This window comes from Betta splendens, chromosome 5 (assembly GCF_900634795.4).
Source record: "Betta splendens chromosome 5, fBetSpl5.4, whole genome shotgun sequence".
Classification (NCBI taxonomy): Eukaryota; Metazoa; Chordata; class Actinopteri; order Anabantiformes; family Osphronemidae; genus Betta; species Betta splendens.
In genome coordinates this window covers 1,943,229-1,970,920 of record NC_040885.2, presented here as the reverse complement: position 1 = coordinate 1,970,920, position 27,692 = coordinate 1,943,229, and the positions used below count along the sequence as shown (strand labels likewise).

General features: G+C 36.8%; 4 protein-coding genes across 6 annotated transcripts; all 4 read right to left on the bottom strand.

The window, feature by feature from the left end:
• Window positions 1–1,674: 1,674 nt before the first annotated feature.
• On the bottom strand, window positions 1,675–3,717 carry LOC114856007 (red-sensitive opsin-like). Its single transcript, XM_029151580.3, has 6 exons — window positions 3,544–3,717; window positions 2,875–3,171; window positions 2,605–2,773; window positions 2,331–2,496; window positions 2,002–2,241; window positions 1,675–1,902 (listed from the first exon to the last, which is right to left on the bottom strand). Exons 1-6 carry the CDS (start codon window positions 3,644–3,646, stop codon window positions 1,801–1,803), a joined length of 1,077 nt encoding a protein of 358 aa, XP_029007413.2. The 5' UTR covers window positions 3,647–3,717; the 3' UTR covers window positions 1,675–1,800.
• A 3,730-nt stretch (window positions 3,718–7,447) lies between these two features.
• On the bottom strand, window positions 7,448–9,540 carry LOC114856010 (red-sensitive opsin-like). The gene is made up of 6 exons (XM_029151585.3): window positions 9,361–9,540; window positions 8,667–8,963; window positions 8,370–8,538; window positions 8,109–8,274; window positions 7,780–8,019; window positions 7,448–7,689 (listed from the first exon to the last, which is right to left on the bottom strand). The coding sequence occupies exons 1-6, from the start codon at window positions 9,461–9,463 to the stop codon at window positions 7,588–7,590; spliced, it is 1,077 nt and encodes a 358-aa protein (XP_029007418.1). The 5' UTR covers window positions 9,464–9,540; the 3' UTR covers window positions 7,448–7,587.
• Window positions 9,541–13,229: 3,689 nt separating this feature from the next.
• LOC114856008 (red-sensitive opsin-like) lies at window positions 13,230–15,675 on the bottom strand. The gene is made up of 6 exons (XM_029151581.3): window positions 15,108–15,675; window positions 14,428–14,724; window positions 14,158–14,326; window positions 13,897–14,062; window positions 13,568–13,807; window positions 13,230–13,477 (listed from the first exon to the last, which is right to left on the bottom strand). The coding sequence occupies exons 1-6, from the start codon at window positions 15,208–15,210 to the stop codon at window positions 13,376–13,378; spliced, it is 1,077 nt and encodes a 358-aa protein (XP_029007414.1). The 5' UTR covers window positions 15,211–15,675; the 3' UTR covers window positions 13,230–13,375.
• Window positions 15,676–19,361: 3,686 nt separating this feature from the next.
• LOC114856009 (red-sensitive opsin) lies at window positions 19,362–24,716 on the bottom strand. 3 transcript variants are annotated; one of them, XM_029151583.3, is made up of 7 exons: window positions 24,417–24,716; window positions 21,521–21,737; window positions 20,625–20,921; window positions 20,370–20,538; window positions 20,057–20,222; window positions 19,721–19,960; window positions 19,362–19,603 (listed from the first exon to the last, which is right to left on the bottom strand). In XM_029151583.3, the coding sequence occupies exons 2-7, from the start codon at window positions 21,621–21,623 to the stop codon at window positions 19,502–19,504; spliced, it is 1,077 nt and encodes a 358-aa protein (XP_029007416.1). In that variant the 5' UTR covers window positions 21,624–21,737; window positions 24,417–24,716; the 3' UTR covers window positions 19,362–19,501. The 3 variants fall into 3 exon arrangements, with proteins under 3 accessions (XP_029007416.1, XP_055364911.1, XP_055364910.1); XM_055508936.1 differs by having other exon boundaries at window positions 21,521–21,734; XM_055508935.1 differs by lacking the exon at window positions 24,417–24,716 and having other exon boundaries at window positions 21,521–22,028.
• Window positions 24,717–27,692: the final 2,976 nt, after the last annotated feature.

Genomic DNA, 27,692 nt, shown 5'->3' with positions numbered 1-27,692 from the left:
AGCTTGTTTAATCATTTAATCCGGACACTGATTTTCTTAAGTACAGTTCCCTCAAAAGAAACCTCTATCACACATTTGTTAACAGCTCTGTGTTGGATGAAGACTTCACCTCAACAACGCAACAGACCCCCAAGATCAAGATATCTGTAAGGTTTTTTCATTTTATAATTCTGTCTGTATGTATTTGAGCTCCTCAGTTTAGATGTTTTGTTGGACTTTAGATTTTTAATTAGATACTGATAGATACTGTTTTTACTTGACTGATCTTACAGGGGTATGTCTGAAATTCCTCTAGTTCTGAACTATTCATGTTTTTTCTGTTTTTCCTCATTTCCAATTTTGCCTGTATGGATTTTAGGTCTTCAGCATACACATTTATGTTAGCATTTAGGTTTTTACTTGAGTTTGTGCTACTAACTGTATTTTATTTGACTGGTGCTGAGATGTTACGGGGGTAGGTCTGGAATTCCGCTAGTTCTGAACTATTCATGTTTGGTAAAAGTTCACTACTAGCAGAACTCAGATTTGCTCCTGACTAACAACGAGGATCTCCAGGAATGCCAAGTCCAGGTGTAAAAATCTGCTATTCATACCTGCTGTTTGAACATCAGGTGGGATTTGTTTATTACACTTGTGTGAAGCGAAATTGGATCTGTTTTTCCTGATTATCTGATCTTGTGTTTACTTCACATCAGGGAGAAATTTGTCATATTAGATTTGTGTGCATATTTTGGTAAAGGTTAGTGAGAAGTACTGTCTTGTTTTCTCTCACTACAATGCTGCAAATAGAAAAGCGCTGATGCCCAAAAGAACGAGGTGCAATCCACTATGGGCAACAGGTAAGTCACGCTTACAACTTGGATTAAATCTGGGACTGTTCATTCTAGTTTCGGATTCTTGTATTAAAAGCTCACTTGCAATATTGTGTCCATTATCTTGCCAACTGGATGATGAGGTAAGTTTCATACCGTTAAAATTTACAATGACACAATGATAAACATTTTTTTTCTGCCTTATGGTAGAGATATATTATAATGGCAGTGATACATTAAATGCTGACATAACCAACCACAAGTGAGTTTAGTTGCAGTACTTCTCCTGCTACTTCTTCAGTAGTCCTCCAAAAGTAGCTACTCTTGTTTTAGAACATAATTATTAATTCTGCTATGATAAATGTTAAATGTCATAAACTACAAAGTTACCTTTTAGTATGTTGAATTATAGGGTTAATATTTAATAGGGTTTCATTTAATATAGTGGGCATTTTTATAACATGGTAATGCTATCGGGCACTATAGTAAGTAGTGTTTTAAAGTTTCAACCAAACTTCTTGGTCGCTAGGAGGCAGACTTCAGAACCCTTGACATGTTAAGCTCAATGACAGATGTGTTAAAGACAGCATGAGAACTTAAGTTGGGAACATTTAAAGTCAGCTAATATTATTCTGCTGTTAGTTTCCCCCCAAATCCCAGGTGGCTAGTAACTAGCTGTGTTTCTTTGATGCACACAGTTGGTTAGTTTGAGGTTCATATTTTTATCATTTTAGGCGTAGTATTTTTTAATTTTAATATGGTTTAGAATTGAATGCCATAATATCAACACAAATAAACAGTAGGAAACCACTTCAGGAAAATGGCTTTACATTTACCCGAAGAAAGACCAGTGAAATATTGATTAATTTGCTTCATGTATATATTTTTGAGATTTTTCCTTTTGCAAGACAGCTATTTACTAAAAAAAAGAGAGATAAAGAAACAAATAAATCAATAGTTTGTTTCCAAAACAGAGAACACAAAGGGTTTATGCAGGAGCCACAGAGGAAACCTCTGTCTTTGATGTAGAAGATACTTCAGAGCCATCGTCCACTTGTTTGCCAAAGAGCTGCATGATGCATGAGCGAAACTGGTTGGAGAGAAAATACAAAGGGTGTTAGAAACATAAACCAAACATATCTAATTGGCACAAAGAGACACTTATTGCTGCACTGATTGGAGACTCTACCTGTCTGTTCATGAATACATAGATGATTGGGTTGTATATGGTGGCGCTCTTGGCAAAGTACGCAGGCAAGGCAGCCATCAGAGGATGGAAGGCATATCCAGGGTAAGCCGTACCCCAGCAGACAAAAAAGGTGTAAGGTCCCCAGCAGAAACAGTATGCAAAAATCATGACAAGGACCATCCTGGATACTTCTCTCTCAGCTTTCTGGGTTGATTCTGATTCCTTCTGTTGCATGGCAACCTGTGATCATAAAGTCCAAACTGTGTAAGAGTTTGAAAAGTTGGTGTCACCCGGACATATTATATAAAAGAACAGGTGATATGACTTACTGAATGAATAGCCCACCAGACGGCAATATAGCACACGATGATGATTCCCAGGGGTATAATACAACATGTAATCATAAGCCAGACCATGTAGGACCGGCATCCAGGATCATCATTTCCACTGAATACATCAGGCCCACAAGAGGTTTTCAGTCCATGAGGCCAGAATCTAATTTAAAACAATGTTTATTACATTTATATATTTAGAAATTCTACCTGATTAACTATATTTATACATGCAGGTATGCATGAAACGTAAGTAAAAACGTCAATCTACCTGCTCCAGCCAAAGAGGGGACAAGCACACCACGCTGCTGACCAGGCCCAAGAGAAGACAATACCAGCTATAGCCAATTTAGCATCAAACTTTGTGTTTCCAAATGGTTTGCACACGACGACCCACCTTTCCCATGAGATGACAACCAGAGACCAGAGAGCCGCAATACCTGGGTTTAAAGGAGATCAAGATCAACACCAACCTGATAATGTTCTTTAAATAAAACACCTTCAACACAGAGTGTTCTAGTAAAAACAAAATTATTCTTACCACTAGTTGAGACAATAAAACCTTCAAACATGCACATGGGGTGTCCCAGAATAAAGTACCCGAAAAACTGGTTGCATACGCTGATGGTGCTGGCAAAAAGTGTCTCTACAAGATCAGCAACTGCAAGATTGACCAAGATCCAATTCAGAGGGTGGCGGAGTTTCTTGAATTTTGCTGTGGCGACCAAGACGAGACCATTGGTGAAGGTTGATGCGACAACCACAAAACACATCCAAACCGTTGCCAGATTGTAAACCCATCGAGGAGCAATGTGGTAATTAGGACCCTCAAAAGGACCTGGAAAAAAGTGATTACAAGTAGTTTAGTTTAATAACATAATTAGTAAAATTAAAATGTGCATTACACTAATATTATATAGTTAGACAAACCATTTATTGTGAATTTAACAATACTGTACAATCTTAACTTTTTTATTTTTGAGTTGGCCATTTGTATGTCTGTAAACAGTACAGTCAATGCTTGCCACATACAGTTTCTAATGCTTTCTTGTCACACAAACTACAACACTGAGATGAAGAACTGAACTGAAAGTAGCTTAGAGTTATGTTTTGATTCTCAGTGGAAAGATAACAAATCAATTTAATAATTAAACAAATATTCAAGTCTACATATACAAAGTTTACGTAAAAAAAGATAATAATACTTTACCTCTGGTATTATTGCTGTTTGTGTAAGTAAACATAGACTCTCTTGTTGTATCGTCATAGTGACGCCTCGCAGCAAACACTGGTTCTTCCCACTTTTCTGCCATCCTGATCTTAGAAGGAGGTTCGTAGCTGTAAACTGTTCTCACTTGCAGCCTCTTCGGGGGACTGGTGCTACACATCTGATTTTACCTTTTATACCTGTGTTTTGACCCCTGATAGGATTAGATCCTATGTCACTTGGCACCAGAAAGCAATAAACTTCCTTGTACTGTAATCAAGTGATACTTAGTTAACAGCTAATTAGGGTAAGGCACAAAATAGGATGAGATTAATCTCACTTGGAAGTAAATTTCCACCCGCTCTATAAAATTTTAACTAATAGTGTAGCAACTTGGACTACATGTGCAAGATATGAAATAGTTATTATTTTTAGTAGATTACCTATTCTTATGAGTGTACTGCTCCTTAAAAAAATAAAGGCGTTATCTTTCCATTAATCCATATTTGTTCTTTCTTATCAGCACGTCTCAAGTGTTTGACAGATCACCGTGTAAATTACTGTCTTTTTAAAAATATGTAGACTTTATTAAGCCACAAAGAAACAGCAATTGGTTAAACGTGTGGATAAATGTATGTTTATATAAGGGTAAACATAATTACTAAAAGAAGAGTTCCAGTGAGACTAAGGTCCAACAGAACTGACCAAGATGTACACAAGAAGTAAAACATTATTTCTAAATTCTTTTTTCGTATGTGTCCAAACCTATAAAAGTACAAAACAATTGCAGAATTTTGTGTTAGGTTGGGAATTGAATACAAGCCAAGTGTCGCACAAGCACAGAGCCAGTGTTTGACATGTCTTACAGCTTAAATGGTGAAGTAAGTTCCAAAGATGGGATTGTGAAAGTCTCAAGGGATGATGTGAAGGAGGTCAGACATCCTTAATACCTAAAAATACAGGCTTTACTGCAGTGAGTGACACAGTGAGGAATGTCTCTGCAAAAACTTTTATCCCTTTTTTACCCCATCAGACTCTTTCAATTAGATGAAATAATCACACATACAAAGATTTGTTATCTCATTTTCTCCCTGTACAAATTTAGTGTGGGATCTAATGTGTTTTCAGTAATTACATTCTATGTATTTTACAGAAGATGTAAACTAAAGAGTTACTGAATTAAAGGCTTTTTATGAGCACCTTCGTAGTATTTTGAGAAGACATCAAGACTTGTGAGCTTCAAAAATGACAGTGAAGAGAGAAGAATTATCATGTATCTTTTTAAATAAATTAGTGTGTTTTCAGACCAATTATGATAAACATTTAGAACAAAATGTTTTTTTTTTTTTATATTTGTACATAACTGGACTGTATTGGATTCTGCCGACCACCAATATAGAGTAACTGGTTAAAATGAATGACAATTTCAATATATTGGGCAAGTTGAGCTTTTAAGAGAGCTCAAGATTCATTTCAGATACCGGGTGAAATATATATTTGTCTAGACTGAATGAATTATCATAAAGATCGAAGGATGTGATATTTTAAAACTGGCCATCATCAGAATTTTTTCTAATGTGTCAGCACGAAGCTGGCATTTTCTGTTTTGTGTGAATCAGTTGCAGTCAAATATTAAATAGTTTGCCTGGACTGGCGACCTGTCCAGGGTGTACCCTGCCTCTCGCCCGTAGCCAGCTGGGATAGGCTCCAGCACCCCCGTGACCCCGCACTAGGGAGTAAGCGGTTAAGAAAATGGATGGATGGATGGATAGTTTGCCCAGACATTTACTAAAAACAATGTAACAGATGACATCAACTGCAATTGGATTGGTGATCATTTGAGTTGGGATGTAGAGCTAAAACTTAAGGTAAAACTTGTATTTGCATCTATTTTGCATTTTTGAGCAAGGAGATGCAGAAATTTCCATCAACCTTAATTTGTTAACGCACAGGTCTAAATTTAGCTAGTAAGTGCTTTTAGAGTATGCCCAGTTGTTAATTTAAATATTCAAATAGTTTAATGATTGCAGGTCAAATTTCAATGAAAGTAGTTCTTTAATTTCCAGCTTCCACATTTTATATAATTGTATATAATGTATTAGAGGTTGTTTGGGGTTGCACCTGTGACAACAGTTGTACTTTGTTTTGACACCAAGTTAATGGAGGTGAAGATTTCTCACATGCTTGTGGAGCAAATCAGATTACAAGGAAATCTCCAGTCGTACCAGGAAATAGAATAATTCCAAGACCTCTGATAACCTCAGTCCGCAACTCTTTAATCTGTCCGGAATGACAGGTCACCTCAGAAGAAATCAGAGGTCGGCCAAAGCTTGTTTAATTGTTTAATCCGGCCTCTGTGATTTTCTTAAGTACAGTACCTTTACAAGAAGCTGCATAACACATTTGTCAACAGCTCCGTTTGGGACAAAGACTTCATCTGAGCAACGCAACATACACCGAAGACGAAGATATCTGTAAAGTCTTTTTTCATTTTTTCTTTATTTACATTTATGCCTGTATGGATTTTAGTTCCTTAGTGCAGATGAGTTGTTGGACTTTTAATTAGGATTATACTAGTTACTGTTTTTTACTCGACTGGTGCTGAGATGTTACGGGGGTAGGTCTGGAATTCCGCTAGTTCTGAACTATTCATGTTTGTTAAAAGTTCACTACTAGCAGAACTCAGATTTGTTCCTGACTAACAACGAGGATCTCCAGGACTGCCAAGTCCAGGTGTGAAAATCTGCTTTTGTGTGGGTGGAATACGTTTATTACACTTGTGTGAAGCGAACTGCCTTTCCTGATCATGTGATCTTGTGTTCACTTTACATCAGGGAGTAATTCATCTTCCTAGATTTGTGTGCATATTTTGCTGAAATTTGTTGTAATGACCAGAACTGTCTTGTTTTCTTTTAAGCTCATGCTACATATAGAAAAACCCTGATGACCAAAAGAGCCAGATGCAATCCATTGTGGGCAACAGGTAGGTAACGCAAAAACCTGGATTAATTCTGGGACTGTTCATTCTAGTTTTTGGTTCTCGTATTAAAAGCTTACGTGCAATCTTGTGTCCATTTTCTTAACATTTGGACGATGTTAGATTTCATATCACGTAAAGTTAAAAAAGTTAATGACAATAATGCATATGAACAGGTTTTTGTTTAGCTGCCAAATGGTACTGAGATATATAACAGCAATACGGTAAAAAAAGGATAGTAAATGACACGTCTAATCACCAGATCATTAAGTTTAGCTTTAGTATCAGAACTCTGCTCATGTTGAATGATTATTACATTGAGGTGGATTTTCTCTTCAGTCCTCCAAACATAGCTACTCTTGTTTTACATCATAACTATTAATTTGGGAAACTATTAACTGTTCAGTGTCATAAATTTGAAATTGTCTTTCTAATATGATGACTTCACATTTTTTCCAATTTTTCAACGTTTCTGGTGAGGTTATTCATAGTGTTTAATATAATAAACAAAGGGCATTTTATAATGGTAACACTATTAGGCACTAAGGTCAAAGAAGTAGCAGACTTAAAAGTGCCATCAATACTTCTTGGTCACTAGGGGGCATATTCCAGAACCACTGACATGTTGAGCTTAGTCACAGATGTGTTTAGAGGAACATAAGGACTTAAGTTGAGAACATTTATAGTCACCTGGGAATCTTCTGCTCTACTTTAGTCTCAAGCCAAATCCTATGTAGTTAGGAATTAGCTGTGTTTCTTTGATGCACACAGTGGATTAGTTTGAGGTTCAAAGTTGCATTTAAACCTTTTTTAAATACTGAACTAACATGGTTTAGGATGTAATGCCCTAATATAAACACAACTGACCAGTAAGAGATCACTTGAAAAAAAGTATTAAGTTCACTCAAAGAAAGACCAGTGAAATAATGATTCATTTGCTTCATGTTTATATTTTTTGGATTTTCAATTTGCCAGAAAGCTATTTACTAAAAAGAGAGAGATAAATGAACCAATAAATCTTTTCTGTACAAGTCATAGTAGTTTGTTTCGAAAACAAAGAACACAAAGGTTTATGCAGGAGCCACAGAGGAAACTTCTGTCTTTGATGTTGAAGATACTTCAGAGCCATCATCCACTTGTTTGCCAAAGAGCTGCATGATGCATGAGCGAAACTGATAGAAAACATAAAAGAGGATATTAAAATCATAGATCAATTACAGTTGCTTGGGAAGAAAGTAGCTCACTCATATTGTAAGGCCTACCTGTCTGTTCATGAATACATAGATGATTGGGTTGTAGATGGTGGCGCTCTTGGCAAAGTACGCAGGCAAGGCAGCCATCAGAGGATGGAATGAATACCCAGGGTAAGCCGTACCCCAGCAGACAAAAAAGGTGTAAGGTCCCCAGCAGAAACAGTATGCGAAAATCATGACAAGGACCATCCTGGATACTTCTCTCTCAGCTTTCTGGGTTGATTCTGATTCCTTCTGTTGCATGGCAACCTGTGATCAATAGATCGACACTGTGTAAGAGTTTGAGAACTTGGTGTCTCCTGTACGTATTGTATTTAACTGCAGATAATATGACTTACTGAATGAATAGCCCACCAGACGGCAAGATAGCACACAATGATGATTCCAAGGGGAATAATACAGCATGAGATCATAAGGCAAACCATGAAGGACCGGCATCCAGGATCGTCATTTCCACTGAATACATCAGGCCCACAGGAAGTTTTCAGTCCATGAGGCCAATATCTAATTAAAAAATATTAATTAGTTTACAGATACTAACTTTATTTATATATATGCAGGTATATATGTAACGTAAGTAGGTAAAAACGTCACTCCACCTGCTCCAACCAAAGAGGGGACAAGCCATCCACGCTGCTGACCAGACCCAAGAGAAGACAATACCAGCTATAGCCAATTTAGCATCAAACTTTGTGTTTCCAAAGGGTTTGCACACAACGATCCACCTCTCCCATGAGATGACAACCAGAGACCAGAGAGCCGCAATACCTGAGTTTGAAAGAGATCGAGATCAACACCAGCCTGATAATGTTCTTAAAAAAAAAAACATAAAAAATTACATAAAAATAAAACATGTTCAGCAAAGATTGTTCTAGCAAAGAGAAAGGAACTCTTACCACTAGTTGCGACAATAAAACCTTCAAACATGCACATGGGGTGTCCCAGAATAAAGTAACCAAAAAACTGGTTGCATACGCTGATGGTGCTGGCAAAAAGTGTCTCTATAAGATCAGCAACTGCAAGATTGACCAAGATCCAATTCAGAGGGTGGCGGAGTTTCTTGAATTTTGCTGTGGCGACCAAGACCAGACCGTTGGTGAAGGTTGATGCAACAACCACAAAACACATCCAGAGTGTTGCAAGGTTGTAAACCCATCGAGGAGCAATGTGGTAATTAGGACCCTCAAAAGGACCTGGAAAAAAAGTAATTACAAGTAGATTAGTTGAGATGGATCTTTAAAATAGTGCATTGCACTAACATTGTAGTTAGACAAAACATGTTTGCTGATTTCATACCAATACTGTACATATCAAGTTTATCAAATTTGGGCAGTGGCTATTTGGAGCTTAATTCTATAGACAGTATAGTCAACACTTGCCACATGCAGTTACTGATGCTTTTTTGTGAGGCATTGTTTTAGGTCAACCACAACAGTGAGTTGAAGACACCTGAAAGTAGCTTAAAGTTAGGTTTTGATTCTCAGTGGAAAGTTGACAAATCAATTTAATAGTTAAACAAAGCATCAAAAGTCCAATTGCAAAAAAAAATAGTTTGTAAGTTATGCAAAAAGCAAAGTAATAATACTTTACCTCTGGTATTATTGCTGTCTGTGTAAGTAAACATAGAGTCTCGTGTTGTCTGGTCATAGTGTCGCCTCGCAGCAAACACTGGTTCTCCCCACTTTTCTGCCATCCTTATCTTTAGAAGGAGGTTCTTCGCTGTCAACTGTTCTTCTCACTTGCAGCCTCTTCGGGGGATTGGTGCTACACATCTGATTTTACCTTTTATACCTGTGTTTTGACCCCTGATAGGATTAGATCCTATGTCACTTGGCACCAGAAAGCAATAAACTTCCTTGCACTGTGATCAAGTGATACTTAGTTAACAGCTAATTAGGTTAAGACACAAAATAGGATGAGAATAATCTTGTTTGGAAGTGAATTTCCATCCGCTCTATAAAATTGAAACTAGTAGTATGGCTACATGGGCTAGATTTAAAAAGTTTTTTAGTGATTTACCTGTTCTCATAAATGTACTACTTTATCAAAAAAGAAAAAGTAAAACGTTATGTTTCGGTCAATACATATCTGGTCTTTCTCATCAGCATTTAACCCCTTCAACATTCAACTCAAGTGTTTCATAGACCACACTGTGAGTAACTGTATTTTATTTTAAATTTGTAGATTTTAACTTAATTAACCCACAAAGCAACATCAGTGGGGTATACATGTGGATAAATTGATGTTTATATCAAGGGAACCATAATTAGTAGAAGAGGAGGCCAACTGCTGGTAAGGTGCAGCAGAACTGACCAAGACATGTACACAAGAAGTAAAACATTATACCCCTGAATGCTTCATCGGTATGTGTCTAACCTTATAATAGTACGTAACGATTACACAATTTTGTGTCAGGTTGGGAAGTGACTACAAGCCAAATGACTCACAAGCACAGGGCCAGTCTTTGGCATGTCTTACAGCTTAAGTAAGTTTAACAGGTGAGATTGTGGAAGTCTCAAGGGATAATTTGAAGGAAGTTAGACAATTTTAGTACCTAAAAATACAGACTTTACTGCAATGAGTGTCACTGTGAGTCATGTCTCAGCAAAAACTTTAAACCCTTTTTTATCCTAACAGACTTTTTAAATTGGATGAAATGACAAATCATGCAGAGATTTATCTCCTTTTCTCCCTGCAAAAACCTAGTGTGGGATGTAGTGTGTTTTAGTTAGTACCATGTATGTATATTACAAAAGTTCTAAACTAAAGAGTTACTGAAGAAAAAGCTTTGTTCTAAAATGTTGGGTTAACATGTAAATGTCTTTTTAAATAATTTAAAAAAAAACATTGTTCTGTCAGTATGTGAGCATGGCTGATTGAACACAGCATAGAGAAATAGTGAGGCAAGATGAGTTGGATCTGAATCCACCCCAGACCAGATCCGGAGACCTTTGAGAAGACACAGCATCAACACTGATGAGCATCAAAATAACAGCAAAAACAGAATAATTATAATTTAATTTCAGATAAATTAGTGAGTTGTCAAACCTTTTAAGATGACCAATTAAAACAATATGTTCTTCTATACGTTTAGACCATTGGACTGTATTAAATTCTGCTGGCCACCAATATGGAGTAACTAGTTGCTAAAACAGACTATTTGAATATATTAATCTCCAGATGATGAAATCGGGTTGTTAGGTGAGCTCAAGATTAATTTAACATATCTGGTAATATATCTTTCAGAATACATATCTCTAATGAGATTTTCTGTTTTATGTGAATCATGTGCAGTCAATTATTAAATAGTTTGCCCAGATGTTTACAACAATGTAATTTCTTTAAATGAACTGCTATCAGATTACTAATAGTTTCAGCTCAGATGTAAAACTATCATCAAGTCAAAACATACATTTATTCAGTTTTTCATTATTGACTAAATAGATGCAGACATTTCCATCAACCTTAATTTGTGTAAGCACACATTGCTTTTAATCCTTCACCTAAATTTAGCTAACAAATGCTTTCAGAGTAAGACTAATCGTTAATTGTAGTATCAGATTTTACTGAATGTATTTGTTTTAGTTCCAACCTCCACATTTTATCTAATCTTATTTAAGATATAAGAGGCTGCTTAGAGTTGCACCTGTCACAACAGTTCCACTTTGTTTTGACACCCAGAAAGAGGAGGTGAAGATTTCTCACATGCTTGCAGAGCAAATCAGATTACAGGGAAATCTCTAGTGTTACCAGGAAATAGAATAATTCCATCACCTCTGATAACCTCAGTCCGCAACCTGTTAATCTGTCAGGAATGACAATTCACCTAAGGAGAAGTTAGAGGTCGGCCAAAGCTTGTTTAATTGTTTAATCCGGACTATGTGATTTTCTTAAGTACAGTTCTGTCACAAGCTGCATCACACATTTGTTAGCAGCTCCGTGTGGGACAAAGACTTCACCTGAGCAACGCAACAGACCCCCAAGATCAAGATATCTGTAAAGTTTTTTTTAATATTTCTTTATTTGCATTTCTGTCTGTATGGATTTAGTTCCTCAGTGTAGATGTTTTGTTGGACTTTAGATTTCTAATTAGGGTTTTATTAGTTACTGTTTTTTACTTGACTGGTGCTGAGATGTTACAGGGGTAGGTCTGGAATTCCGCTAGTTCTGAACTATTCATGTTTGGTAAAAGTTCACTACTAGCAGAACTCAGATTTGTTCCTGACTAACAACGAGGATCTCCAGGACTGCCAAGTCCAGGTGTGAAAATCTGCTTTTGTGTGAGTGGAATATGTTTATTACACTTGTGTGAAGCGAACTGCCTTTCCTGATCATGTGATCTGGTGTTCACTTCACATCAGGGAGTAATTCGGCTTACTAGATTTGTGTGCATATTTTGGTGAAAGTTGGTGTAATAACCAGTACTGTCTTGCTTTCTATTACTCCTATGCTGCATATAGAAAAACCCTGATGACCAAAAGAGCCAGATGCCATCTACTGTGAGCAACAGGTAGGTAACGCTAACAACCTGGATTAAATCTGGGACTGTTCATTCTAGTTTTTGGTTCTTGTATTAAAAGCTTACATGTAATCTTGTGTCCATTTTCTTTACATTTGGATAATGAGGAATCGTTTCATACTACTAAAAATTATAATGACACAATAATACATATAAACAGGTTTTTCATTAGCTGCCAAATAATATTGAGATATATTCATCTAGCAGCGATACATTGAAATAAAAAAGGAGATGACATCTAAATAACAAGTACTACCAGAATTTCATTTGTTCTTGTATTGAGGTATATGTTCTCATAAATCCTCCAAACACGGCTATCCTTGTTTTTTCATTCATAACTATTATTTTCGTAAAATGCTATGTTAATGTTTAAAAGCATAACTGTCTAACTCATGGCATATGAGTTAGACAGTTATGCTTTTAACATGTTTAGCTCACATCATTTTTCCTATTGTTTTTTTCTCCCTTATTCTGGAGGAGGTTCCGTAGCGTTTCATACAATAACCACACTAAGGTTAATAATAAGGTTAATAAACACACAATAAGCGCACTAAGGTCAAAGAAGTAGCGTACTTTGAAGCCTCAATCAATACTTCTTGGTCAATAGGGGGCGGACTCCGGAACCCGACATGCTGACCCCAATGTCAGACGTATTTAGAGGAACATAATGACTTAAGTTAAGAACATTTATAGCCACTTGAGATTCTTTTGCTCTACTTTAGTCTCCAGCCAAATCCTAGGTAGTTAGAAATTAGCTGTGTTTGTATGATGCATAAATTGATTTGTTTGAGGTTCAAATTTGAACTTTTTAAGTATTTAAGCCTTCTCTAAATACTGAACAAACATGGCTTATGATGTAATGCCGACCAGCTGCAGCTGACCAGTAGAAAAACACTTTTTTAAAAAGGCATTACATTCACTTAAAAAAAGACCAGGGAAATAATGATTTATTTGCTTTATGTATATATTTTTTGGATTTTCAATTTGCCAGAAAGCTATTTACTAAAAAGAGGGAGATAAATAAACCAATAAATCTTTTCTGTACAAGTCATAGTAGTTTGTTTCCAAAACAGAGAACACAAAGGTTTATGCAGGAGCCACAGAGGAGACCTCTGTCTTTGATGTAGAAGATACTTCAGAGCCATCATCCGCTTGTTTGCCAAAGAGCTGCATGATGCATGAGCGGAACTGACAGAAAGCATAAAAGAGCATATTAAAAACATAGATCAATTACAGTTGCTTGGGAAGAAAGTAGCTCACTCATATTGTGAGGCCTACCTGTCTGTTCATGAATACATAGATGATTGGGTTGTAGATGGTGGCGCTCTTGGCAAAGTACGCAGGCAAGGCAGCCATAAGAGGATGGAATGAATATCCAGGGTAAGCCGTACCCCAGCAGACAAAAAAGGTGTAAGGTCCCCAGCAGAAACAGTATGCAAAAATCATGACAACAACCATCCTGGATACTTCTCTCTCGGCTTTCTGGGTTGATTCTGATTCCTTCTGTTGCATGGCAACCTGTGATCAATAGATTAACACTGTGTAAGAGTCTGTTGTGTTTGCACCACCTGTACATATTGTATAAAAGTGCAGGTGAGATGACTTACTGAATGAATAGCCCACCAGACGGCAAGATAGCACACAATGATGATTCCAAGGGGAATAATACAGCATGAGATCATAAGGCAAACCATGAAGGACCGGCATCCAGGATCGTCATTTCCACTGAATACATCAGGCCCACAGGAAGTCTTCAGTCCATGAGGCCAATATCTAATTAAAAAAACTGTTCATTAGTTCACACATACTAACTTTATTTATATATGCAGGTATAAATGAAACATAAGTAAATAATAACATGAATCTACCTGCTCCAACCAAAGAGGGGACAAGCCATCCACCCTGCTGCCCAGGTCCAAGAGAAGACAATCCCAGCTATAGCCAATTTAGCATCAAACTTTGTGTTTCCAAATGGTTTGCACACAACGATCCACCTCTCCCATGAGATGACAACCAGAGACCAGAGAGCCGTAATACCTGCGTTGAAAGGAGATCAAGATCAACACCAGCCTGATAGTGTTCTTTAAATAAAACATGTTTAACACAGATTGTTCTAGCAAAGAAAAAGCAACTCTTACCACTAGTTGCGACAATAAAACCTTCAAACATGCACATGGGGTGTCCCAGAATAAAGTAACCAAAAAACTGGTTGCATACGCTGATGGTGCTGGCAAAAAGTGTCTCTATAAGATCAGCAACTGCAAGATTGACCAAGATCCAATTCAGAGGGTGGCGGAGTTTCTTGAATTTTGCTGTGGCGACCAAGACGAGACCGTTGGTGAAGGTTGACGCGACAACCACAAATAACATCCAGAGTGTTGCAAGGTTGTAAACCCATCGAGGAGCAATGTGGTAATTAGGACCCTCAAAAGGACCTGGAAAAAAAGTGATTACAATTAATTTAGTTGAGTAACAGCTTTAAAATAATGGATTACACTAATATTTTAGTTAGATAAAATATGTTTGCTGATTTGATAACAATACTGAACATGTGTCAAATTTATAAAATTTAAGCAGTGGCTTATGTCTGTAGACAGTATAGTCAACGCTTGCCACATGCAGGTTCTATTGATTTCTTGTGAAGCAGCACTGTTTTAGTTCAACTACAACACTGAGCTTAAGACGCCTGAAAGTTACTCAAAATTTGGTGCTGATCAATTAGCAATTCAGTTTAATAGTTGAACAAAACACTCAAGTCCACTTGTAATGAAAAAAACAGTTTGCAAGTTATGCAAAAAGCAAAAGGTTTATACTTTACCTCTGGTATTATTGCTGTCTGTGTAAACAAACATAGACTCTCGTGTTGTCTGGTCATAGTGTCGCCTCGCAGCAAACACTGGTTCTCCCCACTTTTCTGCCATCCTGATCTTAGAAGGAGGTTCTTAAATGTGAAGCGTTCTTCTCACTTGCAGCCTCCTCGGGGGACTGGTGCTACACATCTGATTTTACCTTTTATACCTGTGTTTTGACCCCTGATAAGATTAGATCCCATGTCACTTGGCACCAGAAAGCAACAAACGTTGTAGTAATGTAATTAAGCAATACTTAGTTAACAGCCAATTAGGTTAAGATACAAAATAGGATAGGATTAATCTTGTTTAGACGTGAATTTCCATCCGCTTCAAAAACTTTGAACTAATGGTGTAGCAACTTGGGCTACATGTGCAAGATGGTGGTTTATCTATTCTCATAAATGTACTGATTCTACAAAAAAATAAATGCTTTATCGTTCCAATAATGCTTATTTGTTCTTTCTCATCAGAGTTTAACTTCTTCAATATTCAACTCAAATGTTTGACAGACAACACTGTGAATTACTGTTAAAGATAAGTAGATTTTAACTTAATTAAGCCAAAAAGAAACATCAATTGGTTATATACAGTATATGGATAAATGGTTGATTATATTGGGGCAAACATAATTACTAAAAGAAGAGGCAAAGTGTTGATAAGGTAAGAAATAAAACATCAGTTCTAAATGCTTCATCAGTATATTTCTCACCTTATAATAGTATGTAACGATTACAGAATTTTGTCAGGTTGGGAACTGAATACAAGCCAAATGACTCAAGCACAGGTATGTGATCATGGCTGACTGAACGTAGCAGTGACATGGTGAGAAAATCAGCTGGACCTGAGGCCACCTCAGACTAGCTCCCAGAGACTTTTGAGAAGAGAAGAAGAATGAGCGTCACAATGTCAGTGAAAAGAAAATAATTATCATATCTTTTCACATAGATTAGTGACTTTCTAAACCTATTATAATGTTTCCCTATATCTTTACACCATTGGACTGTAGTGGATACCGCTCACCACCCATATTGAGTAACTGGTTGTTAAGACTGACTATTTGAATTCTCAAGCTAAAGTTTTATTTCACATATCTGGCAAAATATTTTTCAAAATAAGTATCTCTAATGGATCATCATAAAGTTCAAACGATGTGATATTGAGATTACTGGTCATCATCAGAGTTTTTCTAAAGCATCACCGCAGGGCTGAGATTTTCTGTTTTATGTAAATCATGTGCAGTCAAATATTAAATCGTTTGCCCAGACATTTACTACAGACAATGTAACGTCCTGAGATAAAGTGGTATTAGATTAGTAACTGTAGTGGATAGTCAGACAATATATGTTTGTTGTAGGGCATATTATAGTGTAGTGTTAGTATATTCTGGGTGCAGGGACAGCTACTGCCCTTAAACTTTGTATTTCTGTCAAAAACAGATCTGTGAATAATGTCCACTGTGCAGGAGCCACCAGAAATATATGTAATATCATGTCCCTTTAGTTAAACAAGTAAAGGCATCTTGCGCCACTGAAAATAAAAAAGTGATGAGGATTGTTGGTATTAGCCTACACTGTGTCTGATTCAAGGTTATAGAAACAAGCAGCCATTTGGCTGACGTAGGATGGAGGGTTAAAACCCTCTCCCAAGCCTTGAGCTGGGGTGAATTCCTGAGACCTGGCTGAGAGACATGACTTGTGTCCCGGACAGAATCCTGGGTTCCACACACAGCTGACACTTTCCTGCAGGAGATGTGACTGTGTATCTCTGCTTTCAAATGATTCTGACACACCAATTATAATAAATAATTCAAGATACATTTACTTTACCTAAAATGTTGCCACTGTGTGAATTCCTCTTGGCGAATTTTCTCAACAACTACATAATCATCTCAGTTTGAATATAAAGCTATTATAAAGCCAAAATGTTTTTGTTCAGTTTTTTCATTATTGACCAAATAGATGCAGACATTTCCATCGAACTTAATTTGTGTAAGCACACATTGCTTTTAATCTTTCTTCTATATTTAGCTAACATATGCTTTCAGAGTAATACCACTTAATTGTAGAATTATATTTTATTGAGTGCATTTGTTTTATTTCCAACCTCCACATTTTATCTAATCTTATTTAAGGTATTAGAGGTTACTTTGAGTTGCACCTGTCACAACAGTTCCACCTTGTTTTGACACCCAGGAAGAAGAGGTGAAGATTTCTCACATGCTTGCAGAGCTAATCAGATTACAAGTCAGTCTCAAGTCGTACCAGGAAATAGAATAATTCCATTACCTGTGGTAAGTTCTCTCCACAACCTTTTAATCTGTCAGGAATGACAATTCACCTTAGGAGAAATTAGAGGTCGGCCAAAGCTTGTTTAATTGTTTAATCCGGACTCTGTGATTTGCTTAAGTACAGTTCTCTCACAAGAAGCTGTCTCACACATTTGTTAACAGCTCCCTGTGGGATAAAGACCTCATCTGAGCAATGCAACAGAGCCCCAAGATCAAGATATTTGTAAAGTTTTTTTCATATTTTCTTTATATGTAATTCTGTCTGTATGGATTTAGTTCCATAGTGTAGATGTTTTGTTGGACTTTAGATTTCTAATTAGGGTTTTACTAGTTACTGTTTTTTACTTGACTGGTGCTGAGATGTTACAGGGGTAGGTCTGGAATTCCGCTAGTTCTGAACTATTCATGTTTGGTAAAAGTTCACTACTAGCAGAACTCAGATTTGTTCCTGACTAACAACAAGGATCTCCAGGACTGCCAAGTCCAGGTGTGAAAATCTGCATTTGTGTGAGTGGAATATGTTTATTACACTTGTGTGAAGCGAACTGCCTTTTCTGATCATGTGATCTTGTGTTCACTTCACATCAGGGAGTAATTCGGCTTACTAGATTTGTATGCATATTTTGGTGAAAGTTGGTTTAATCACCAGAACTGTCTTGCTTTCTATTACTCCTATGCTGCATATAGAAAAACCCTGATGACCAAAAGAGCCAGATGCAATCTACTCTGGGCAACAGGTAGGTAACGCTAAAACCTGGATTAATTCTGGTACTGTTCTCATTGTAATTTGTGGTTTTGGTTCTTGGTATTAAAAGCTTATATGCAATTGTGTGTCCTTTTTTGACATTTGGATAATGAGGTACGTTTTCATACCACTAAAAAATGTAATGACACATAAAGCATCAGCTGCCAAATTGTAATGAGATATATTCTCCTGGCAGCAACACACAAAAGAAAAGATCGATGAGAAGTATTTCCCGGATTCAATACAATTTGAAGTGTTCTTAGATTAAGGCAGATGTTTTCATCCGTCCTCCAAACATAGCTACCCATGTTAGCTACCCATTGTAATTATTAATTTCGTAAACTGCTATGCTAAGTGTTAAATCTATGCTAAGTAAGATCCTTCCTACTGGTGGCTATCACTCTGTACAATTCCTCCTCTCTCTGTAAAGGTTGATCTTCATCTGTGCAAAAACATGTATAATAAAACGTCAGCTAGTAATTAGATGTAATTAGACAATAGTAATTAGACTTCATATGAGTCTGTGTAGATGTGTTAGCGATCTTATTTTTAATCTCCCTACCTTCTTGTGTGTACCTCCAACTGTCACAGCGACCAAAGTGTGCAAAATAATTTCCCTCTGGGATTAATAAAGTTTTTTTGAATCTTGAATCTTAAATGTCATGAATTAGGAAATTATCTTCATAATATGTTGAGCTCACAATTTTTCTCTTTCTACCTCAGAAGGTTAGAAATAGGGTTTCATATAATAAACACTGGATATTTTATAACCTGAATGCCAGTTGGCACTAAAGTCAAAGAAGTAGCATACTTTGCAAACTCCATCAATACTTCTTGGTCACTAGGGGGCAGGCTCCAAAACCCCTGACATGTTGAGCTCAATAACAGATGTGTTAAGAGGAACACGAGGACTTAAATTTGAAACATTGTTCTGCACTGTTAGTTTCCATCCAAATCCTAAGTAGCCAGAATGTAGCTGAGTTTCTTTGATGCACACTTTTGTTTAGTTTGAGGTTCAGAGTTTAACCTTTTGAAAATATTAGCCTTTTTCAAATACTAAGGTAACGTGGTTTAGGATACAATGCCAAAATATTAAGTGACCAGTAGGAAACAACTTGTAAAAAACTGTCAATATTTCTGATAGTTTTACGAGTATGTTCACCTGAAAAAAGACCAGTGAAATAATGATTCATTTGCTTTATGTATATATTTTTGGGATTTTCCATTTGCCAGAAAGCTATTTACTAAAAAAAGAGAGATAAATAAACCAATAAATATTTTCTGTACAAGTCATAGTAGTTTGTTTCCAAAACAGAGAACACAAAGGTTTATGCAGGAGCCACAGAGGAGACCTCTGTCTTTGATGTAGAAGATACTTCAGAGCCATCATCCCCTTGTTTGCCAAAGAGCTGCATGATGCACGAGCGAAACTGATAGAATAAAGGAGTATATTAAAAACATAGACCTATTATAGTTTAGTATTAGTATATTAGACCTAATATAGTTTTGGATAAGAAAGCTGCTCACTCATGCATTGTGAGACATACCTGTCTGTTCATGAAGACATAGATGATTGGGTTGTAGATGGTGGCGCTCTTGGCAAAGTATGCAGGCATAGCAGCAGCCAAAGGATGGAATGAATATCCGGGATTAGCCGCCGCAAAGCAAGCAAAAAAGGTGTAAGGTCCCCAGCATAAACAGAATGCCAGAATCATGACGACGACCATCCTGGATACTTCTCTCTCAGCTTTCTGGGTTGATTCTGATTCCTTCTGTTGCATGGCAACCTGTGATCAATAGGTGAACACTGTGTAAGAGTCTGCCAAGTTGGTCCTACCTGTGCATTTTACAAATTGTATAAACGTGCAGGTGAGATAACTTACAGCACGGACAGCCATCAAGACGGCAAGATAGCACAGGATGATGATTGCCAGGGGAAGGATGCAACATGTAAGCATTAGGACAATCATATAGGACTGGCATCCAGGGTCTTCATTGCCACTAAATACATCAGGGCCACAGGAAGTCTTCAGGCCATGAGGCCAGTATCTGTAATAAAAAAAAATATTTATTCAGTTCAGGTTTAAATAGCCAGTGTTCAGTCAGTCTATAAAAATACATGGAATTGTGTAAACATTTTGTACTTAAACATATATGCATGCACTATATTAGTAAATTTAACAAACCCCAAATTACCTGCTCCAGCCAAATATGGGAGGAGCGCACCAGACTGCTGCCCAGATCCAAGAGAAGACAATTCCAACTGTGGCCCATTTGCCATCAAACTTCATATTTCCAAAAGGTTTGCACACAACGATCCATCTTTCCCATGAAATGATAGCCAGAGACCACAGGCCAGTAATACCTGGGTTTAAAACAAGTTAGCAAGGCTTTATAACAGCTTGAAAAGATACCCTCTCAGCAAACACTGTTCCAAAGAAGAAAACTTACCACAAACTGAGACAACATAACCTTCAAATATGCACATGGGGTGTCCCAGAATAAAGTAACCAAAAAACTGGTTGCATACACTGATGGTGCTGGCAAAAAGTGTCTCTCCAAGATCAGCAACTGCAAGATTGACCAAGATCCAATTCAGAGGGTGGCGGAGTTTCTTGAATTTTGCTGTGGCCACCAAGACGAGACCATTGGTGAAGGTTGATGCGACAACCACAAAACACATCCAGAGTGTTGCAAGGTTGTAACACCATCGAGGAGCAATGTGGTAATTAGGACCCTCAAAGGGATCTAAAAGACAAAATCATTGCATTTACCTTTTAATGCAGTGCATATTTGCAATGTATATATTTGATATCAGATGTATTATATGCAATATAACTATGTAAACTACAAAAATTTTGCAGTAAAAAACACATACAAATATTTTTAAATATACTGTAGTTTTCTCTGACACTTGCTTAAATCTTTTGTTGAATTTACAGTAAATCAACAACTTGCATTTTCTTCCAGAGGTCAGAATTTCTTTCTAATGGAGGTTCCAGTCTAAAAAACACTAATAAAAGTATGTGTGGCAATGCTTTTCAGATTTTGATGTTCAATGGAATTTTTGAAACATGTCAATCATGCATTGTTTTTCATAGAGTATAAAGTACAAGGAGCAAAAATAGCAAAATATGTTTTTAATTAAGGACAGTATCCCACAAAAAGTCGCCAGCCAAACAGTCATCAGTTATTTCATTTCATCCATTTAACTTTTATCTGATTCTATATAAGCCTACAGGATAATTTTATTGTTAGTGTTTTGCTAATGCTGGTTCTTATGAAGCTCTTATAGACCATTAACATATTAGGTAAAATTATTCCAAAAAACAAGAGTAATACTGTACCTCTGGTATTATTGCTGTTTGTGTAAACAAAGGCAGAGTCTCTTGTTGAATCTTCATAGTGTCGCCTGGCAGCAAACACAGCTTTTCCCCACTCTTCTGCCATTATGGTCCTAGATGGAGGTCCTCAGCTGTCAGTCGTACTTGTCACTTCCAACCTCCTTGGGTGACTGATGCCAGCTACGCAACTGTAGCTTTTATACTTGCTTCTTCTATGCTTCTTAAAGGATTAGGCCACAATCAAATTACCCATCCATGGTTTGAAGACTAGCACTGATACTTAGCAGTAAAGTAATAAACTTATTTTGAACAGTAATTAAAGCTATCAACTAATTGGGTTAAGACACAAAATACAAGTAATCTTGTTTGAAAACGGATTTCTGCCCCCCCACACTTCAAATGGGGATTAGTTAGCATTAGTTACCTTTAATTAATGTTTAAAATGTGTTTAAAATTAATGTTTACGTATCATTAAGGACACTGTGATGTAGTCATGAATAAATAATAACAAGATGAAAGCAATAATTTGTGCCTCCTATAATAATTTCAGCATTATTTTCTTATTGTTTATATGCAAATAATATATATAATAATATATTATATATTATAATAATATAATAATTTTACACTTAATGACATTTTATAATTTCTATAAGAAATTTTTATAAGAAGTCCTTTTTCTTTTTCCTCTTTCCACATGTAAACCTCTCTATGGAGGTTTACATGTGGTGAGAGAACAGGCAGAAAGCAGAACAGTCACAAAGCAGCTTAACTTGTAGAGATCCACAGAACTAATATAGTGACAGTCACAGCTGACGCTTGAAGGAAGGAAGACACCCTTAATCCTTCCAGAGAGAGAGAGTTGACGCAAAATGTGTCAATAGTCGTTTGACCCTATATGTCACATTATAATCCCCATGGCCGGACAAAGTGTAAAAGGTAAATCATCCTATTTCGTGTTTACTTTCACACACACATGCATGCACAAAAATGCACTAACACACTTTTATTAACTGCTGTGCGTTACAGCTTTATAATCGATGGCAGCTTTATTTGTGTCTATGGTTAGGGGATATTCTCACCAGGATAGTGTGTCCTTGAGGGATCAGTGCAGCTAGTGATTAGAGAATTTCAAGTCCTCTGCCCTACTTAATCAGTCCTTAATGGCTGCTAATTTCCTAATTTGCTCAGCAAGCCTTTTGGCTTTTAGAGTTGGCAGAAGAGCTGTTCCAATGTAATTAACAGCCAGCCTTGCTTGTACAAAGCACAAGACCTAATGCTGAACAACATTAAAGTGAATTAACAATCAAATTAAAAAAGCATTAAAGTGCTCCTGAAGATAACCAAAAGATTATTCTTGCACCTGCTAAGAGTCAAGATATATTATTATTTAGTCTATTATTTGTATACTTGCACCAGGAATACATGCATGTAACATAAATAAATTGAAATATAAAACTAAAATTAAAATATGTTAGATAAAGTTTAAATTCTCTACTAGTTGTGTACTTTGCATTGATTTGTTACTGCTGATGCCGCTATTTTGACTAAAGTAACGGCTTTTAGACTATTCCTCGACTTCAGCAACACAGAGGGTGGGGTGTGTCCCACGTGTCTCATGGTAAAGCACATAATCTCATGCAAACTTTCTCTTCATGGGGATGTTGCAAACACTTTTTTTTATTGTGTTAACAGAGAACAGAAGAAACAGGAACTTCTCAGTGATATGTGGTGAGGTTCATGCCTGGTGAGACACTGACTCCTCTGGAGTCAGATTTACAATTATCTTTATTCACTATTCAATTGGCAGAATGCAAACTGACTACTGGCCACGTTTCATCGCTTATCAGCATTCCTCTCTCACCCACAGGAACCTATTTGGTCAAGGAAGAATGTTTTCTTTTACTGTATATGCATATTTGTGTTTTTTACAATTCATACTCATTCTAAACAAAAGTAAAGGGAAGTTTAAATTTTAAATTTTAATACCTTGGTGAAGTTTTAAGTTTCTTTTAAATTGTGCTTTAATCAGTTGTGATACAGTTTTGCTCCTCGTGAGGATAAGGATAACAAAAGAATAATAATTCAAATAATTCATGTTAAACAACGTTTCACAGCCTCTTCCAAAAAGTGGGTGCGCTTTGTGGAGTTACTGAAAAACTACTATCTACCCTTTTCCAACAAGTCATTTCATTCAGTATCAAAACTGATAACAAAGGCGACATTCCTTATAATATTCCATTATTAAATGGCAATAAATCCTAGAGTAAAAGTACACAAATCCTTATTAGATGAGCACTTTCTTGTATATATGTAATATGTATTATTATATATATTATTTGTAGTTTTCAATGATTAGAAAAGATTAGACATCGTATTATGAAAACAGAAAGTAGCGACGATCGCCTTTTGTGCTCTGCTGTAAACTGTAGAATACGGGCGCAATGCATTTCTCATTAGGCCTGGCTTAACGACGGATGAACGAATGACGGACCGGCTCACTTTATCGCAGTCTCCCGAGACATATGCTGCTTTTCTGACGTTTCTTACATTACCGAAGCCACAAAAAACATCTTGGCTTTACAGGCATCAAAATGAGAGATGTATGTGCTTTGTCTGTCACATCGATTACCTCATTCACATCGCAACAAACTTTCGTCTAGCGTAATTTCTGATCCAGTCACCAACTGTTTCAATAAGATGATACTGTAGTCTGTCTGACAGGCCAGAAAACACAGTGGATGTTATTAAATACCTAGTTAGCTGCCAAATTGCTCGGCAGAAGCATGAAATAGCTGTGCATAGTTGTCCCCTAATCCTTGCCCACCAACGAACGCCGGCTCCTGAGGGAGCAGGCTGAGCTAATGAGGTCTATTTTAAATCTCCCGGTTTTCCTTACCTTTGCGTTGTGTCCACTCAAGTCCAGTTTCCTTTGCTCATTCCATGCCAAATGAATCATTAAGGTTCCAAATGTCTGTATTTAAAGCAATGTGGCTTTAAATATAAATGTTTTTATCTTTGCCGGGACTTCATGATAAAATGTTTTCATGTCTAAATATAACGTTAGCCCAGAAGTTGTCACAGGTTGAAACATTATACAAGGGAAAAAAACGGTTTGTTGCAGGACAACCACGAAGACAGTCTTCTATCAATTTTCAGCTTTTGCTTTGACTGAAAGTCCAGTTTTAAAATGACATATGCCATTCTTCTCCACCTTTAGAGTTTGACAAGAAGCTAACTAATTTATTTTGCTAACTCGCTCATTGGCGCGAAGAAGCGATTGCCGTATAAGGCATCAGCTGACAGTATCAAGCGCCTGTCTGCTCACAGTCGCCCCCTGCAGGACGACGCTGACTACTAGTCCAGTTTTCTCTGCATTTTTGCAAAAACTAACAAAAGCTAATTGTCACACACACATCGACTAAACATGTTAGCCTGGTTGGAGAAAGTCATGAATTGTAACAAATCTGCCTGCACTCTGCAAATATTATATTGGTGAAGAGCTGGGAAACAAACAGGAACTTCTTGAGATTTTTACTCGAGAAAATGTTAAGAATTATTTAAATTATACAAAGAATGCATTTTTATCACAGATCGGAAGACAGATGTGAATTTCTGTATTATGTTATTGCTATATATCTGCATTTCATTGGTGTGATACAATGTGTTGTAGCAACACCATTACAGGAAGTGCTTATTTTGTATTTTTAGGGACACTGTTATTTAAACATTATTTATTGTAGTAATTAAATAAAAACAAGAAAGCTAACCTGAATCTTGGCTAAGCCCATGTGTAATTGTAGGGTCAGAACTCTACAGGTGCTTACCACCCCATGAAAATGTGACGGGTTCAGAGATTCTGGCAAAAGTGTCGAACAAACCTGCCTCATCACCAATTTTAGTCAAAGATTTATTTGGGATACAATAGACAATATTTTTTTCATAGCAATAATTAAAATTCGGGCATGTGTTGTAACTAAATATTAAATAAATGAGAAATAGAATAATGTATGTATTACAAAATTAAGAGCTTGATTGAGCAATTGGTCTTTGATAACAACTAAATTTTCATATTGTTCACCTCATTTATTTGCCCACTGTGTCTTTTCAAGACTAATTAGCACATGGAGGTACTTTCACATTAGCTTCAGGAGATAATATCAGCCTGTTAGGAAATTGAGTCAGTATTACAGTAATAACACCACTAACTGTGGCTATAACCACACACGGTTTGAGTAACGTGCAATTTAGTGTAATATCATTGTACTTTATTTTCATTTGAACCAACATTACCATTTAGTATAAAACGAATGAGCCATTGTTTACTGCTTAATGCAAACCAATCATTCTATTACGTATATGTTTTCTAAACTTGATAATCCTGTGAAATCTGCCTTGTTGACAGCACCACTGCTTGTTTGCTTGTATAGTATGTACCGGTAACTGACCTGATGCTCTGCTCAAAATTAGGGCACAGTGCTAAGCTTTTCTTTTACAGTCTACTATTTAATGTTAGTTAAGCAACTATGTTTCTGAAGTAAAGTCTCCCTTTGTGAGCGTTTATCTATGTGTCTGATGCAATGGACGTCCTATATCAGGCTTATGTGCGAACAACGCCTTCCTAAAGCACAGCTTTGTAAATAGATGATAAACACCAACCTGCTGAAGAATTATATAACAATATAACAAAACTATACCATGGCACCTTTATCTAAAACCTTTGACCTTTAATTGCTCATTCATCCATTCACACACTAGTAATAGGACAACACATTTTTAGACATGAAGATTTATTTTAGATTCCAATCTGACACCAAATGGTTTAGCCAGTTGCCTGGCAACTGTTCAGTTCCTTTTTAAAACTGAATGATCAGTGTTTGTCAACTTCTGTTTTACCCGTCAGTGTGTCTGCACTTTATTCACATAAACTCTGAAGAACAAAACGCTGGAGCATAAGTTACCTTTACATTTTAAATGTTTCTTCATTGTCAGGAGCGACAGGCAGTGTATCAGGCAGCCACAGTCCTAACATTCATTGGCAAGTGTTGCTGTGTCTTGATTAAGTCCTTGTAAGGTAGTTAATGTTGGAAAGGTTTCCTTTAAGGTGTTGAATGATTCACCGGATTTGTTAGTCATGTAAAGTCCAAGTGAAGATTTTTTGTGTCCAGGTGACTAAAGACGATTAGACGATTATGCGGACAACCTAAGTCGTTTACCCATGTCGTGCTTAACTCTGCAAGACTTTAATCTTTCCGGAATGACAGTTGACCTCAGGAAAAACCATTGGTTAATCAAAGCTAATAGAGTTGGTTATTTTAATCCAATGAATCTCTTGTTTATGTCTTGCTCTCTCGGCAGCCTGGCAGATTTGATTAGAACCTCATGCAGGACAGGGACCGCGCATCAAGAAGAGGATGGACCCACAAAGAGAAGCAATCTGTAAATCTTTTTTCTATTTTCCTCTAAATACAAACTCATTTTATTTAATGTTCTTTATAACTTGGAATAATAGTCATTTGGCACATGTGTGTACATGTAAATTACAAATGCCAGCTATAAGGTAGTCTTGAGCCTAGATATTGCTTTTGACTGTTATTTCCACCTGGTGATGTTTTGAGGGTAGGTCTAGAATTCCGCTAGTTCTGAACTATTTATGTTTGCTTAAAGTTCACTACTAGCAGAACTCGGATCTGCTCTTGACTGTCGACGAGAATCTCTGTGACCACCATCAGGTGAAAGTCTACTTCATAGTATGCGTAAAACATTAGTGATAACAGTGTTTTGTTACACTAGTGTGAAGTGAACTTGGTCCTCCTGTACTTTTGGTTTCTTGTTGACTTCACCTGAGGTAATAATCCTGTTATCAGGTTTGTGTACAAATAAAATGTTGATTAGGTCTGTGTATTGTGCATGTTGACCATCATCTTCTGTCTATCATTTCTCTGCACACAGACACTGTATAAACACACGTATTTGAAACAGCCTTCATTTGGATTCCCTTTCACATAGTTATTTGATCTGTGTCAACCCCAAAGCTTTTTGTAAGTACATTACATTAATCTAGTGGTTAATCTTGTTCCGCTAACCCTCTTTGATTTAGGTTTGTTTTACATTTACCTTTGGAAGTGCATCTACATGTAACTGCCTCTGCAGCACCTAATGCAATTGAGTTAAT

Coding starts and splice junctions, on each gene's coding strand:
- LOC114856007 (XM_029151580.3), bottom strand. CDS start 3,646: ATGGCAGAAAAGTGGGAAGAACCAGTGTTTGCTGCGAGGCGTCACTAT. Junction 2,242..2,330: donor TCTGGTGGGCTATTCATTCA/GTAAGTCATATC, acceptor TTATGATCACAG/GTTGCCATGCAACAGAAGGA. Junction 1,903..2,001: donor ATGTATTCATGAACAGACAG/GTAGAGTCTCCA, acceptor CTCTCCAACCAG/TTTCGCTCATGCATCATGCA.
- LOC114856010 (XM_029151585.3), bottom strand. CDS start 9,463: ATGGCAGAAAAGTGGGGAGAACCAGTGTTTGCTGCGAGGCGACACTAT. Junction 8,275..8,369: donor CCCCTCTTTGGTTGGAGCAG/GTGGAGTGACGT, acceptor TTTTTTAATTAG/ATATTGGCCTCATGGACTGA. Junction 8,020..8,108: donor TCTGGTGGGCTATTCATTCA/GTAAGTCATATT, acceptor TATTGATCACAG/GTTGCCATGCAACAGAAGGA.
- LOC114856008 (XM_029151581.3), bottom strand. CDS start 15,210: ATGGCAGAAAAGTGGGGAGAACCAGTGTTTGCTGCGAGGCGACACTAT. Junction 14,327..14,427: donor TTTTATTGTCGCAACTAGTG/GTAAGAGTTGCT, acceptor CTTTCAACGCAG/GTATTACGGCTCTCTGGTCT. Junction 13,808..13,896: donor TCTGGTGGGCTATTCATTCA/GTAAGTCATCTC, acceptor TATTGATCACAG/GTTGCCATGCAACAGAAGGA.
- LOC114856009 (XM_029151583.3), bottom strand. CDS start 21,623: ATGGCAGAAGAGTGGGGAAAAGCTGTGTTTGCTGCCAGGCGACACTAT. Junction 20,223..20,369: donor CCCATATTTGGCTGGAGCAG/GTAATTTGGGGT, acceptor TTTTTATTACAG/ATACTGGCCTCATGGCCTGA. Junction 19,961..20,056: donor TCTTGATGGCTGTCCGTGCT/GTAAGTTATCTC, acceptor TATTGATCACAG/GTTGCCATGCAACAGAAGGA.